Below are 15,177 nucleotides of genomic sequence, written 5' to 3' on the forward strand. Positions count from 1 at the left end.
CTACTTTGACTGTTTTGTTTAAATGGGTCCCCTCGAAATTGTGCCATGAATTTTTCATTTAAAGTCTAAATTTTTAAAATGTCTTACTCTCCAACAATTCAAAGATTAAAACATCTTTAAATCTAAGTACTCTCTCCCTGATTTACATGCTATTGATGTCTAAATGAAATTATTCTTTTTCTTAATCCTTAAATTACATATAATGGCAACCACTCCAGTATTCTTGCCTGCAGAATCCCATGGACAGAGGAACCTGGCAGGCTACAGTCCACGGGCTCGCAAAGAGTCAGACATGACTGAGCAACTTCACTTTAACTTTTTCACTATTGTTATTACATTTTAATATTGTAAATTATATTATTTAACAGTACATAAATTATACCACACTATGAAATTATTATATTTATTATATATTATATACTATAAATATATATAATATATATAAATAAATTATATAAAATTATTATCATTAAGCACTAAAAATTGTTTGACTAGACTTACTAAATGTTCATTATTATATTTTTGTCATTTTTTCCATCAAAATCTAGAGAATTTTACTTCTTCCCACAATACTTCCTTTAGGTTATTCTCTGGGGAAAATATGCTAATGGTAATTTCTCTTAGTTCTTGACAGTTGATAGTTTTGCTGAAAGATAGTTTTGCTGAATACACATTTATAATTGACAATTGTTTCTTTCAATGCTTTGAAGATACTGTTTCACTGCTCTGGCTTCCATTACTGTTGCTAAGAAGTCTGCCTTTTGTGTCCCTGCGTTGTGGCAACGCATCTAGTTATCTTCCTACAGGCAAATACTTCGAAGTCACTAATCTGTTACATATGGCCAGACATGTACGAAGTAGAAGCCCATTTTTAATTTAGGTAGGAGATGTGTGTATGGTCAGTCGTGTCTAACTTTTTGCAGCCTCATGGAGTGTAGCCCTCCAGGCTCCTCTGTCCTGGAATTTTCTGGGCGAGAATATTGGAATGGGTTGCCATTTCCTTCTCCAGGGGATCTTCTCAACCCAGGGATGGAACCTGAGTCTCCTGCTTGGTAGGTGGACACTTCACCACTGCATCACCTGGGAAGTCCAGGATGAGAGAGTTAGATAGCATCACCATTTCAATGGACATGAATTTGAGTAAACTCCAGGAAATAGTGACGGAAAAGGGAGCCTGCTGTGCTGTACTGTATAGATTGGCACAGAGTTAGACTTGACTTAGGGAATGAACAACAACAAAAGGAGATGTGTGTCTGGAACAGAAATATGGTAGTAAGAAAGGAATGGAAAAAAAAATAAGATGAAACTTTGTAGTGCAAAGAAAAGATGGGATTTACAAGTATGAAAAAAGAGACAAGAGCATTTTTAAATTGTATATTACCATAACATATGTTAAAAAGAGTAGGTGATATGCACACAAGGACAAAATGCATGGACAGTATGCTATATCAAAATACTATATGATAATATATCAATTACTTTATTTTTCTCTATAAAGGGGGAAAGACAGACAGTCGGAAAGAAAGATCCGACTATCTGGGAACCACTGCCATAATCTTAACTAGTTACTTATAGGTTCATATATAGGACCAATACAAGGAGATCCAACCAGTACATCCTAAGGAAATCAGTCCTGAATATGCATTGGGAGGACTGATGTTGAAGCTGAAACTCCAATACTTTGGCCACCTGATGCAAAGAACTGACTCATCAGAAAAAACCCTGATGCTGGGAAAGATTGAAGGCAGGAGGAGAAGGGGATGACAGAGGATGAGATGGTTGGATGGCATCATTGACTCAATGGACATGAGTTTGAGTAAACTCCGGGGGTTGTTGATGGACAGGGAGGCCTGGTATGCTGGAGTCCATGGGGTGGCAAACAGTCGGTCACGACTGAGTGACTGAACTGAATGATAGTACCAATAGGGCTTCCCTGGTGGCTCAGATGATAAAGAATCTGCCTGCAACGCAGACTCGGGTTCCATCCCTGGGTCGGGATGATCCCCTGGAGGAGGGCGTGGCAACCCACTCTAGTAGTCTTGCCTAGAGAATCCCATGGACAGTGGAGCCTGGCAGGCTACAGTTCATGGGGTCACAAAGAGTCGGACACAACTGTAGTGACTTAGCAAGCATGGTATCAAAGACTCAGAAGAATAAAGATTCCTATTATAGGGCATGACAGATAATAGGTGTTCAATGAATATTTTTTGAACTAAACTAATTGTAACAATTTCATAAATATAATTTCCAACACCACCCAGGTTCTTTGGTTAAAGCTAAGCATGTGTAAAGCCAAATGTTAAATGTAATCCAAGCTTATCCATCAATAAGAGAGAAAATCAAGGTGTGGAATCCTCAAGTTTACAAAATACCAGACATCCTTGTTCATTGGTACATTTTTTATTCCTTAACCAGTAGTCAATGAAGTACTGGCTGGTCAAAAAGTTTGTTCAGCTTTTCCATAAGATGTTACAGAAAAATCCAAATGACCTTTTTGGCCAACCCAATATAAATGTTACTTAAGGGTTATAATCACTGTTAATGAGCACATTTTTTTTCCCTCAGTAGTTGCATATGGCCACCTAACCTTCAAGCAAGGAGATATTTCTGTCATTATATCTTCTTTTACTCATGGCTCTCTCAAACGAGCCCAGAGCTCAAATTCTACTAATGGTTGATATGAAAAAGGATTTTAAATAAAACAACAGCACCTTCCTCAGAAAACTGTTACAGATAAAGAAGAATATTTCTATTTAATTGAGAAATAGCAATTTCTGCTATACTTAGATGCCTTGTTGTTGGAAATTTTCCCTTATCCCATACTAGGAGGTAGCACTAAATACTTTTTCACAGCTAGATACATACCAGGGTACAGTAGAATGTGCAAACAGTTCCTGTCGCAATCACAGAGCCCCAGAGATCAAACCCAGTCACTATGAAAGAAGAAAAAATATTGAAAGAAGTTCCTTTAAGGACAGTAAAAGAACAAACTTTATGAGGAAAAAGTCACAATATTCTTGTCTGTATTCTTTTTGGGCAAATGGAAATCAAATTAGAAGTGATAAAATGAAATTAAATTTTATCACGTCTGATAGAGATTATTTTATTATATTATTATAATTGAACCCAGTCCATGGGACTCCCCCAGTGGTTCAGCAGTAAAGAGTCCACCTACAGTGGAGGAGACACAGGAGACATGGATTCCATCCCTGGGCTGGGGAGATGCCCTGGAGGAGGCCATGGCAACCCACTCCAGTATTCTTGCCTGGAGAATCCCAAGGACAGAGGAGCCTGGTGGGCTACAGTCCATAGGGTTGCAGAGTTAGACACGACTAAAACAACTGAGAAGCAGCAACCCAGTCCATAATTTTCATGTAATGTTATAAGCCAAAATTTTTTCTGTTAAGATTCTGGAGTTCCCAATCTCTGTACCAATTGTTTGTTTGTTTGTTTGTTTTTCTTAAAAAAGTTAGTCCAATCTCTGCACCAAACATTTCATTATTTGTTTGCTTTTCTTAACAAAGGCTGCATACTTTGAAACCACCTCAACAATGACTGTGAATAAATATTTTTCAGTATAAGCACATAGCACAATTAAATTGAATATTGAGGACTTCTAATATTATAGATATCATTATGAAATTTCTTTTGCTTTTGGTTTTTCTTTCCTTTGTCCCCCCTGGGATTCTATTCTTTCAACAAGGTCAAGTGTAAATCTTAAAATAATTACTACAAACACCTTTTACTCATGTATTCAGAGTATCCTCTTCATGAGATTACTGAGAAAGAGCCATATGTTATAGATGACCTTATTTAGGTTGGTATACAATACAAAACTGTCAATTTATGGTTACCAAAAGGGAAAGCGAGGGAGTAGGGATAAACGGTAGCTCAGATGGTAAAGAATCTTCCTGCAATGCAGGAGACCCAGGTTTGATCCTTGGATTGGGAAGATCCCCTGGAGAAGGGAATGGCAATCCATTCCAGTATTCTTGACCGAAGAATCCCATGGATAGAGGAGCCTGGTGAGCTAGAGTCCATGGCGTCACAAAGAGTAGGACATGACTGAGGGACTAACACACACACACAGGATTTCTAATGCTACTTCTAAATTATTACGCATGAAAAAGATAAACAACAAAGATTTAGCACAGGGAACCATATCCTATATCTTGTAATGACCTATAATGGAAAATAACTTGAAAAATATACATATAACTGAATCACTTTAATGTTACACCTGGATCTAATACAATATTGTAAATCAACCAAACCTCAAAAAAATTTGTCATTACTTCAGTGATTAGAAAACGAACGACAATCAAATTGGATGTTTGAAACCATGTGGACAAAGTCAAGTAACTAGTTATTCACATTATTTTCAATGTTTAATTTTTAGAGCTTTATGTTGTGACAACTACAGTAATTCATAGTATTCTGACCACAGGAATGTCTTCCCAACAAGATTTTGTGCATATATTTCTCAAGGTAACAATGCGGGTATAAAAATGGTGGAAAGCACAAGACAGAGTGGCTAACTCACCTTGATTGAGGGCCAGAGCAGGAGCGTACACCACCACTCCCGTGTAGAGAATCTGGTGGAGAGACAAGACTCAGGTGAATGGTGAGGTGAGAAGAGTGACATGGAAAGGAAGCCTTCCTAAAAATTTCCTTATGGCCATAGCACTCCACTTCCTTCCACTTGTTCCAAACGTTTCATTCCCTCACACTCTTGTTTTGAAGTCCTTGACAACTGTAACTAATTTGCAAAAGGGATAATAAGCATGAGACAGAGGAAGGTTCTTGGACTTTTAAAATGGCTGTAAATTTTGAGATTCTATGGCTACGGCTGTTGTATTTCTGACGGACTTGAAAACAGGGTTCGGTTGTTGACTCACCCTTCTACAGCCCCGTCATACACATTTCACCATGACACAAACACATCTTAGCAGTGTGCTGAAACATGGACTTTAGAGTGGAGCTGGAATAATCTGTGAGGAGAGCACCTTGCAGGGAAAACTAGCAACATGGGCGGCTTCCGTTATGGGCATATCTTCAAACTCCCAGAACTGGAGGCCACTACACTGACAGAAGTGGGTCTGGTCCCATGTAGTAGAAATGAAATTTCACCATTTAGAGATCCATGTGAGAATTTTAAAAGGCAAATAACCATGAACAGGTTAAGGAGCATTGTTTGCCCTGTTTTCTTGCTCTTAAATCCTTCAGTCACTGATGGAAGTTTTAATTTAGAAAACGGAAGAAGGTTATCTTCTAGCAGAAAATTCTTGGTGAGTCATTGAAATGCATCGAAGCTATCCCACAGGCAGCTGTGGGCAGCAAGAGGATACCCTAGAACCAAGGAGGTAGGAGAAGAATCCAAAAGGGGATGTGGGAGTATTGGTTTGAGAGTATAATTTCAAACTAATTTTCAGAAACTAACTCATTTCTGTATTGAACCAGAAACAAGTATTTCTGGTTCAACACAGCTAAACTAGCACACACACACACAAAAAAAAACCAATTACCAGACCATTTCATATCAAAAGCAACTTGTACCAGTTTTTAAATAAGAGTTCACAATAAATTTAAGAAAATGCTTTTTTGCCCCCCTGGTGGTTTATGATATGTATTTGTTATTATTTATACAGATATATGAAGTCTATGAAATGTGGAAATCGCTCTTTAAAATCACATATTTTGAAAGTGCTATCCTTGGAAGACAGTAGATTCTTCTTAGTGTTGAATCTTTCCTTTAACTGTGTTAATTGCTTCTTGAAATAAACAAACCCATTCTTGCCACCCGACCCACCTCTGCAGCAGTCCTTCCCCCTTACCGTTTGCACGATGTAGATGACTGTGGCTGCATAGCGAACTGGTTTGTTGAATCGTAGTTGTAAGTACTAGAAAGAACAAAGAGAAGGACATGCAAAGAATCAGCAAGTTTTATTTAAGGGCTGCTAAGAAGGTTTGCTTTTTCTTGGTATTTCTCTGAGTTTAATGCTTAGCTTTATAACACGATTTTACCCTATTTGAACTTGAAAGAAAGGGAAGCAAATTCGGATGGTTTAAGGTCAAAAATGTATTCAGTTCAGTTCAGTTCAGTTCAGTCGCTCAGTCGTGTCCGACTCTTTGCGACCCCATGAACCGCAGCACGCCAGGCCTCCCTGTCCATCACCAACTCCTGGAGTTTACTCAACCCCATGTCCATCCAGTCGGTGATGCCATCCAACCATTCATCCTCTGTCGTCCCATTCTCCTCCTGTCCTCAATCTTTCCCAGCATCAGGGTTTTTTCAAATGAGTCAGCTCTTCGCATCAGGTGGCCAAAGTATTGGAGTTTCAGCTTCAACATCAGTCCTTCCAATGAACATCCAGGACTGATCTCCTTTAGGATGGACTGGTTGGATCTCCTTGCAGTCCAAGGGACTCTCAGGAGTCTTCTCCAACGCCACAGTTCAAAAGCATCAATTCTTCTGTGCTCAGCCTTCTTTATAGTCCAACTCTCACATCCATACATGACCACTGGAAAAACCACAGCCTTGACTAGATGGACGGCACATGAGCATGGCGGAGAGGACCTACCCCACGTCCAAGGTGAGGAGCAGTGGCTGCGCTTTGCTGGAGCAGCTGTGAAGAAATACCTCATGTCCAACATAAGAGAAACCCAAGTAAGGAGGCGGGGTTAGGGTTGGAGCAAAAAAAAAAAAAAGAGAAACCCAAGTAAGACAGTAGTCGCTGAGAGAGGGCAGACAGAATGAAACCACAATCACAGACAACTAGCCAATCTGATCACATGGACCACAGCCTTGTCTAACTCAACGAAAAGAAGTATTAAAGATCAATTTTTGCTCAAACTTCACATGATGGTCAGAGAAAATAAATACCTAAAATTTTTTTTTAATTATTATTCTTTCAGTTAAAAGGTCTTCTGGCTCTCTCCCCAGGGCTCTTCCTACTAGAAGTACTAAAGCCATTATTTCCTTTTCTAGCCACACTGCCCCCAGATTCAGCTCAGGCCTTTCTTACCTCTTGCCCAGATCAATGCAATAACCCCCCCATCTGAGCTCTCTAAGCTCTCTCCAAATCATGCCCACCCATTCCACCAACCACACACCTGCCACATCGATTCTCCTAAAGAAGAACACTGGTCATATCACACGTTTACTCAAAGGTTTCAGTGATTCTCTATCACTAACAAAACAAATGCACATCCAGGCTTTCCATTCTAAACCCTCTACTATCTGATCCACACTCTTCCCCTCTCAACATCACTAGCCCTCACCTGATTTACTGTGTACATAAAATCACTGTGAATTGTTCAGCCAGCATGCTTTGTACCCTGCAGATTTCTCTTCTGTATAGAAAGATTTTTCAGTGTAAGAGAGCCTCCCCCAACCCTCAAAATTCACCAATTATTAGTCATCTTTCAAAAACAAGAGCCTGGTCACCATTCTTGTTCCTACTCATACTTTCCCCTCCGAGCTTTTAAGGGAATTATACTAAACTTCTTTAGCACTTGATCACCAGCTACCTTGTATTTTAGAGTTGGATTCCTAACATTAGGACATTTATTATCCCTTTTGGAGAGTGGTGGTAGTAGTTTAGTTGCTAAATTGTGTCTGATTCTTTGTGACACCATGGACTGTAGCCTGCCAGGCTCCTTGGTTCATGGGATTTCCCAGGCAAGAATACTGCAGTGGGTTGCTATTTGTTCCTCCAGGGAATATTCCAGACCCAGGGATAGAATCTGTATCTTCTGCTTAGCAGGTGGCTTCTTTATCACTGAGCACTGGGAAGACCACTTTTGGAAGGAGGTGAATGCATCTTCCAGTCTGCCATTTATTTTCCATGCTGCGTGTAAACAGTGTCCAATTTTTTCATTTTATCTTCATCTTTCATGTATTCATTTAACAAATATTTATCCATTGTCTTCCATATTGTATTCTGACCTACAATGATATTGAACTACAATAATGATACAATATTATATAGTTCATGACCCAAAGGACTTTACAGATGAGAGGAGGAGACTACTAAATTTATAACAGTAAAGTTACAGTGATGGTATGTACTAGAAGAAAAGCTACAGGGAGCTATGAACATACTAACTAGATGTATCTGATTTACTGTTGGGGGTCAACAAAAGTATTCCTGAATTCCTACAATTCCTATTCTAGAAAGCACTAATATTTTTATTCCAGTGCATAATAAACATGCGTTGAATGAACAAAATAAATGTTAAAAGTAGCAAATGGTTTGAGCATTTAATATCTGAGTAGTAATTCTTGGTAGTAATTTTTAATTGGTAATAGTTATCTAATTTAAGAAAAATCATTTTGATTAAACCAAGAATTAGCTACTCCTTTTTCCTAGAAATGATACATAAGTAAGAGTTGTTTGATGCCTTAAGACGGGACTTTCTTTAAAACCCTAGAATAGACTCCTCTTGGCAAAATTGTCACTGGATTTCACACTAATCCACATCTCCCAATTTACCTGCTCAACCCTTCCCCCAAGGAAAGAACTGCCTTATTTTCAGCCCATCTTTCTTCAGATTATGCATTCAGTACACTGTGAATCAGGTGGATGTGTGAATGAGGGCACCATGTACAAGGAAAATATTTTTAAAGAAATAAAGAAGTCACTGAGGAAGGATCCGAGAGTCTCAGCTATCACAGGATAAAAAAAAAAAAAAGAACAAAACTTTTACGTTGAGGACAACTTAGGTTCAGATTACACGTCCTTGGGAAGATTAGATTATTAGATTATTGCACTGAACCATGGCTCCTTCTTTCTAAAATTGACACTTGTATGATCTACCGACATGGTGGATCACCAAGTGCAGGGACAGGAATCTATGGGATCTTAGTGACCGTAGTGGTTGTTGTGGGCGTGATCCTGTAGTTTATTGCCACTCTCTGTCCCAGTACACCTTGATGGCATCTAACTGTTCTGTGATTATCTGCTTGAGGGCTTTATCTCAGCCCTTGCCCAGGACGGACTAGAACTGCCGAAATCCAATGATAGAAGAAAGTTGGACCCGAAAAATCCCGGTAATTTCATTTCAGGGAGGCCAACCCTGATATGTGACCTATCCTGTTTCCCTGAGCTCCCCAATGAGATGGAACCTTAGTTGCTCATGATTAACAACCTGCTCAAAAACATTGGCTTTTTTTTCCATGTCTTACTTGCCACTGGCCTACTGATAGTTTAATAACATCATTTCCCCAAAAAATGACTTGCATACAACTCCTTGTCTCAGGATTTGCTTCTGGGCAAATGCAATTTAGGACAGTGATATTTCTATTAATAACAAATATGATTCAAGTGGAGACTGCAGAATTGCTTGTGTGATAAGCTATACCTTCTTGTTGACAGAGATTCTTCTCCCATAACATTAAGAGTCAAGGATAGCCTACTGTAAGATGAGACCAAGTCTGGTATGCTATTATACAAGTTGTCCCATCTGAGTTTGCCTAGACCAATGAGCCAAAGCACTAGCTGATGCAGTCACATAGATAGCCCCAAGTTAGACCAGAAGAAGAACCTGACTGTCTTATTAGACCTTCTTGAGCTCAGATCAGATTACTGATTCACTGAATTGTGAACAGATATAATTGTATTAAGAAATTTATTTTGGGGTGATGTGTTACACAGCAATAGATAACTGACATAAAAAGCAATGTCAGAAGTTGAGAAATGTAACAAAACCCAAAATATATGATATTGTCTGGATAGCATATGAAGTCTAGGAAAGCAAACAGGAAATTGTTACTGAAAAATGGAGACAGGGTAAGGAAGCTGCTATAGGAATCTAGAAAAAGTCATTGGTTTTAACATCCACCTCAGTTTAGTTCCTCTAAATTCATTCAATTTGGTCAAACTAGAGAGACAGTATTAATAAAAAAAAAGAAAAAAAAAATATATATATATGAAGTAAGGCTCCTTGAATTCTAATTTGAGCTTTGCCACTATCTCACTGCATAATAAGAGACTATTCAAACTGCATAATTTTCCATCTGAAAGATTGTATTCACTCACTCACTCATCCAGTGGTCATCTTTGCTAGATGTATAGTTTTGCAAGCAAGCATGTTCAGTTGCTCAGTTGTGTCTGACTCTTTGCAACCCCATGGACTGAGGCTCACCAGGCTCCTTTGTCCATGGAATTTTCCGGGCAAGAATACTGGGTACAGTCAAAAGTAAAAATGGAAGTTCAGCAGAAAAGTTGCACACATCATGCTTGTTTCTAAAAATAGCACAGGTAACATTTATTGTCATGATGGATTATTTTCAAAACCCCAAACCTGATCTAGCCACACTCTTTTCCATCTCAGGAAATAACAAGTCCACTTTTCATGTGGGTTCAAGCCCAAGTAACATGAAGCCATCCTTGACTCCTCTTTTTGTCTCACTCCCCACATGCAATTCATAGAAGAATCCTGGCATCTCCTCCCCCCACTTTCAGAATTCCACTTGTGTCATCCCCTCTGTCTCCACACTGATTCTGTCATCTCTTGCCTAGATTATGGCAGTAGCCTCCTAACTAGACCCCCTGCTTCAGCAATAATATCCTGCTAGAGGAATACTCTTGAAATACAAGTCACTCTCCTGCTCAAACATTGTAATGACCTATCTCACTGAGAGTAAAAACCAATCCTTAAAATGGTCTAAAAAAGTCTGATGACAGTGGTTCAGACCCTATCACACACTAAACATCCATTTTACAACAAATATTTTGTCACAATATTTACTATACTGAAATAATACTCAATAATGATATTTTATACCTACACATCTAATTTCTCAACTTTTAACTATAATTACTAAAATGCCACAAATGTAATTTAAAGAAGTAAAAGGAAAGCAATTTAGAAATAAAGAGTATATAATCTATAATACTTAGAAAACACCATGGAAGAAGACATAGAGAAGTCTTGGCATTATAATGAAAAATCTGGATTAGAGATAAGTAAGTAGTTCAGAAACTATTTAGTTTAAGAAGTGCAAGAAAGGACTTCCCAGGTGGTCCAGTGGTTGGGAATCCACTTTCTAATGCAGGGAACACGAGTTTAATCCCACACGCTGCAGAGCAACTAAACCTGTTTGCCAGCCCATGTGTCACAATGCAGACCTAGTGCAGCCAAAAAAATAAATAAATAGAATAGGAATAACAAGTTTGTGCTTTAAATTAAAAAAAGAAGAAGAAGACTAAGAAAAATGAGAAAGTAGGTAGCCCACAAGCTAGAGCTGAGGGTAAATTATAACAGACTGGATCTATTAATGTTTGATAACAGAAAGAAGAAAATAACTCTAACTGCAGTGGAGACAACATGGTGAGACTAATTATAAACTGTCCAAGTGGAGATAATGAAAATGCATGCTATTGCAAATGAGCTGAGCCTGATTTACAACTTGAGGGTGAGAACAATTCCTTATGCTTTGACATGGGAGAGAATAGTGACAAAGTAGCCCAGATTCATAGATTAGTCTTGAAATCTCTCTGCATATTAAAGCATTTAAATCAGTTGGTTATTGCCAGCCCCAAAAGTCATTGACTTAAAAACTAAGGACTTAATATTTCTCACAGTTTTTAGGACTGGGTGAGTGATTGCTCTACTTGTTTGCCCAAGGCTCTTATGGGGCTGCAGTCAATGGGAAGATAAGCTGAGGGAGAAAGTCCAAAATGGCCCCACTCACAAGCCTGGTGATTGGTGTTGGCTGCTAACCAGCCTGCCTCTGTTCTCCTCTATGTGTCCATTCATCCTCCAGAAGTGAGATCAGCTAGATCCGATTCCTGACATAGCTGTATCAGGACAGCCTTCCAAGAAGGCAAAGGCAGAAGCTATAAGCTCACGAGACTTCGGCTCCAAATTCACACATCACTTCTGCTACATTCTATTGGCCAAAGCAAGTCACAAGGCCATCCCAGATTCACGAGATGGGGAAATAAACTCTCCCCTCTCAGTCCTTTCTACTTTAAAAGACCTGGTAAGAGTATCCATGGATAGGTAGCAAGAAATGGAGGATGAACAAGTAAACATAAATTAAAGCCTCTACAGTGAGACTATAAATTTGGGGACAATAGCAACAAGAACAATAATTATAATAATACAAATTTTTCCTCTATACTTACCATTTGCCAGGCTCTGTTAAGAGTATTGCATATAATAACTCATTTACTCCTCACAGACATTCTTTAAGATAGACCCTTTTATTATTCTTATTTTATGTGTGTTAAAATCAGATACAGAGAAGATGAGTCATTTCCCCAAAGCTATGCAGCTAGTTAAGTGGCAGAGCTAGTAGTCAAAAACCAAGTAACTCTAGACTGTTTTGAGTCTAGAGCTTATGCCTTTAACCCATATGCCACACTGCCAATGCTTTCCTCTCTCTCTTTTAAACTTTTATTTTATATCGGAGTATAACCAACTAACGATGTTGTGATAGTTTGAGGTGGACAGCAAAGGGACTCAGCCATACACATACACGTATCCATTCTCCCCCAAACTCCCCTCCCCTCCAGGCTGCCACGTAACGTTGAGCAGGGTTCCCTCTGCTGAACAGATGGTTATCCATTTAAAATATAGCAGTGTGTACATGTTGATCCCAAACTCTCTAATTATCCCTCCTGCCCCGTTCCCCACCCCTGACACTGCTAATTCTTACAAATAAAGAGGCAATTCCAAAATATATACTTTACACAATCTGAGTTTCTTTGTATCAGGGTACTACAATTTAAAAAATATATAAAGGGCAAATGTATTTTGGTAAATAGGGTAAATTTTGGTAAAAAGGGTAAATTAAATTCAACTAAATCCCTGTGTGTCCTCTATCTGTACGGTCTCAAATCTCCTCAGTTACATATTTGCAACTGGTTTAAGTAACTGAACCACTTTACCAAAAGTGCACAATCTACTGTACAATCTTAATTCATCTATCTCTATCTCAGTTTTCTCAGCCAAAAAGTGACAATACACAATGTTCTTTGTACTTTTCGGAATAAAATAAAACACGTAACAAGGTCAGTTCTCTTTCACTGAGAATCTCCTATGAGTTAGGCAGTGCTTTAGATGTTTACCAACAAATTCTCATTTAATCATTGAAATAGCCTCAGAGCTTGACTTTGTTACTTTCACTCTACAGATGGAAGGTGTAGATGTCTGTGGCTGTCTCTGCATACAGGTATGTCCGTGTCCAAAGCTTAAACTTTCCCCAATAACACTGTAATAATTTCTTGCTGTGATGTGTAATTATCCTGCAAATAAGTGTTTTTCAACCGCCATATGTTATCATTAAGACATAATACACATAAGATGTGTACTAGAGGGAAAAAGCAAGCATAAAAAATTCTGTTCAAGTGGAGAGGAAACAGAAACTCTTCTTCCCAAAGTAAAAAAGAAGCAAGTAGTTGTTTTACCTCGTACGTGCTGGTGATGCCAGATCTGTAGAACACAGGGAGAAAGAGCTCTGATGTTAGGATAATGACCAATGCATACGTGATGAAGAAGAGGACATAGGATGCTCCAAAGCGGTAGACGTCAGCCGGGGTCCCCAGGACAGTGACGGCAGACATGAAGCTGGCTGTCAGGGATAGTGCCACTGGGCCAAAGCTCATTTGCCGTCCACCGACCAGAAACTCCCTCGAAGTTGTTTTTTTTCTCTCCTTAATTGCATAGAACACCCCAATTCCAGAGGAAATGATAAAGAGGGCTGCAAAGACAACATAATCCCAAACTGCAAAGTTCTTCACCTCCATGCTGAGAAGTATAGGCACCAGAGGGTTGCTCTCAACCTGTTTTTCCAAAAGCAAAGCTCAGTACAGTATATGCTTTGCTGTGAGAGGGGGCTGAGGTTGTGTTAAGAGAATGATGACCAGAGGCACTTAGGTAGCAACTTCAGACACCAAGTTGTACCTGGGAAGGATCTCAGAAGTTGACAGCAAAGAGGATTCTGGTAGTGGTATGGGCATCAACAGAGAAGAACTTGAAATCTGACCCTGGCCTGGAGCTCTCTGTTCCTTTGCTAAAGCATTTGCTGCAGAGAAGGGATTCAGATGTATTCTGAAATTAATAACCACCGGGGGTTAGATGCACTTGCCAGATAACATGTTCTTTAATCTCAGAGGTTTTCTTTTAACTTAAGGTTAAATATTGCTGGGAAACATAGGAGTGATTCAAGTTCACCACCTCAGCATTTTTAATGAGTTAAACAAATCTGTAAAATGCCAACACAACCATCACTTGGTGTCTTTCTTCCGAGTAAGGGAGAGTAAAGGTGTGTACTTGTGACTTCCTGAGGCAGTGGGTGTGGAGAAAAAGGAGCAAAGAACAAGGAGTCAGGAGACCTTTGCTCAAGTTGGTGCAAACTTAAGTGAGCTGTGATATTGTTGATGAATTATTTAAACTCTTAGAGCTTCAGCTGGAACATGGAATGATAACACCTTATAGAGTTATGGTGAATCTTTAAGTGCTCAGACTTTCTGACCCCCGTTTTCTGATCTGTAAATAACAATTACATGTGCTTATAGCCAAGCAACTAGGAACATAATAGTTGACTCTCTCTTGACTCTAGGCTTCAGAAAATAAACTTACCAATAATTAAAACATTGCCTGTAGTTCTCAACTTTTTCTTCTTTGTCTCTCCACCATTTTTCCAGCTCACAACACTTGTGCACAGAGGTTAAGTTTAAGTTAAGACCAGGACAAATAAGAGAAAGAAGAATTCAGTTATAGATTCTTTTTTCTGTGTGCATTAAAATTATTTTTATTACTCCTTTTTTTACTTTTTTATTTTTTAAATTTTATATTGGAAGTTTTGTTGATGAACAATGTTGTGTTAGTTTCAGGTGTACATCAAAGTGATTCAGTTATATATATGCATGCATCTATTCTTTTTCAAATTATTTTTCCATTTAGGTTATTACAGAGAATTGGGCAGAGTTCCCTGTGCTATAGACTAGGTCCTTGTTTGTTGTCCGTTTTAAATATATCAGTGTGTACATGTCCATCCCGAACTCCCAATCTATTGCTCCTTCTGCCTTCCCCCTGGTACCCACAAGTTCATTTTCTAAGTCTGTAAGTATGTTTCTGCTCTGCACAGCAAAGGAAAAAATAAATAAAACAAAAAGGAATCTCCACACTGTTCTCCATAGCGGCTGTACTAGTTTGCATTCCCAC

At 38.8% G+C, this 15,177-nt stretch overlaps 1 protein-coding gene across 1 annotated transcript in view; it reads right to left on the minus strand.

The window, feature by feature from the left end:
* SLC5A12 (solute carrier family 5 member 12) overlaps positions 1–13,762 on the minus strand; it is a 44,335-nt gene extending 30,573 nt beyond the window's left edge. The window contains exons 1-4 of the mRNA XM_061140074.1: positions 13,419–13,762; positions 5,835–5,900; positions 4,544–4,595; positions 2,866–2,933 (exon numbers count right to left, since the gene is read on the minus strand). Of these exons, the coding sequence (XP_060996057.1) occupies positions 2,866–2,933; positions 4,544–4,595; positions 5,835–5,900; positions 13,419–13,757 (525 nt within the window). The 5' untranslated portion in view covers positions 13,758–13,762. The remainder of the gene's footprint in view (positions 1–2,865; positions 2,934–4,543; positions 4,596–5,834; positions 5,901–13,418) is intronic.
* Positions 13,763–15,177: the final 1,415 nt, after the last annotated feature.

The sequence above is a fragment of the Dama dama genome, chromosome 1 (genome assembly GCF_033118175.1).
Source record: "Dama dama isolate Ldn47 chromosome 1, ASM3311817v1, whole genome shotgun sequence".
NCBI lineage: Eukaryota > Metazoa > Chordata > Mammalia > Artiodactyla > Cervidae > Dama > Dama dama.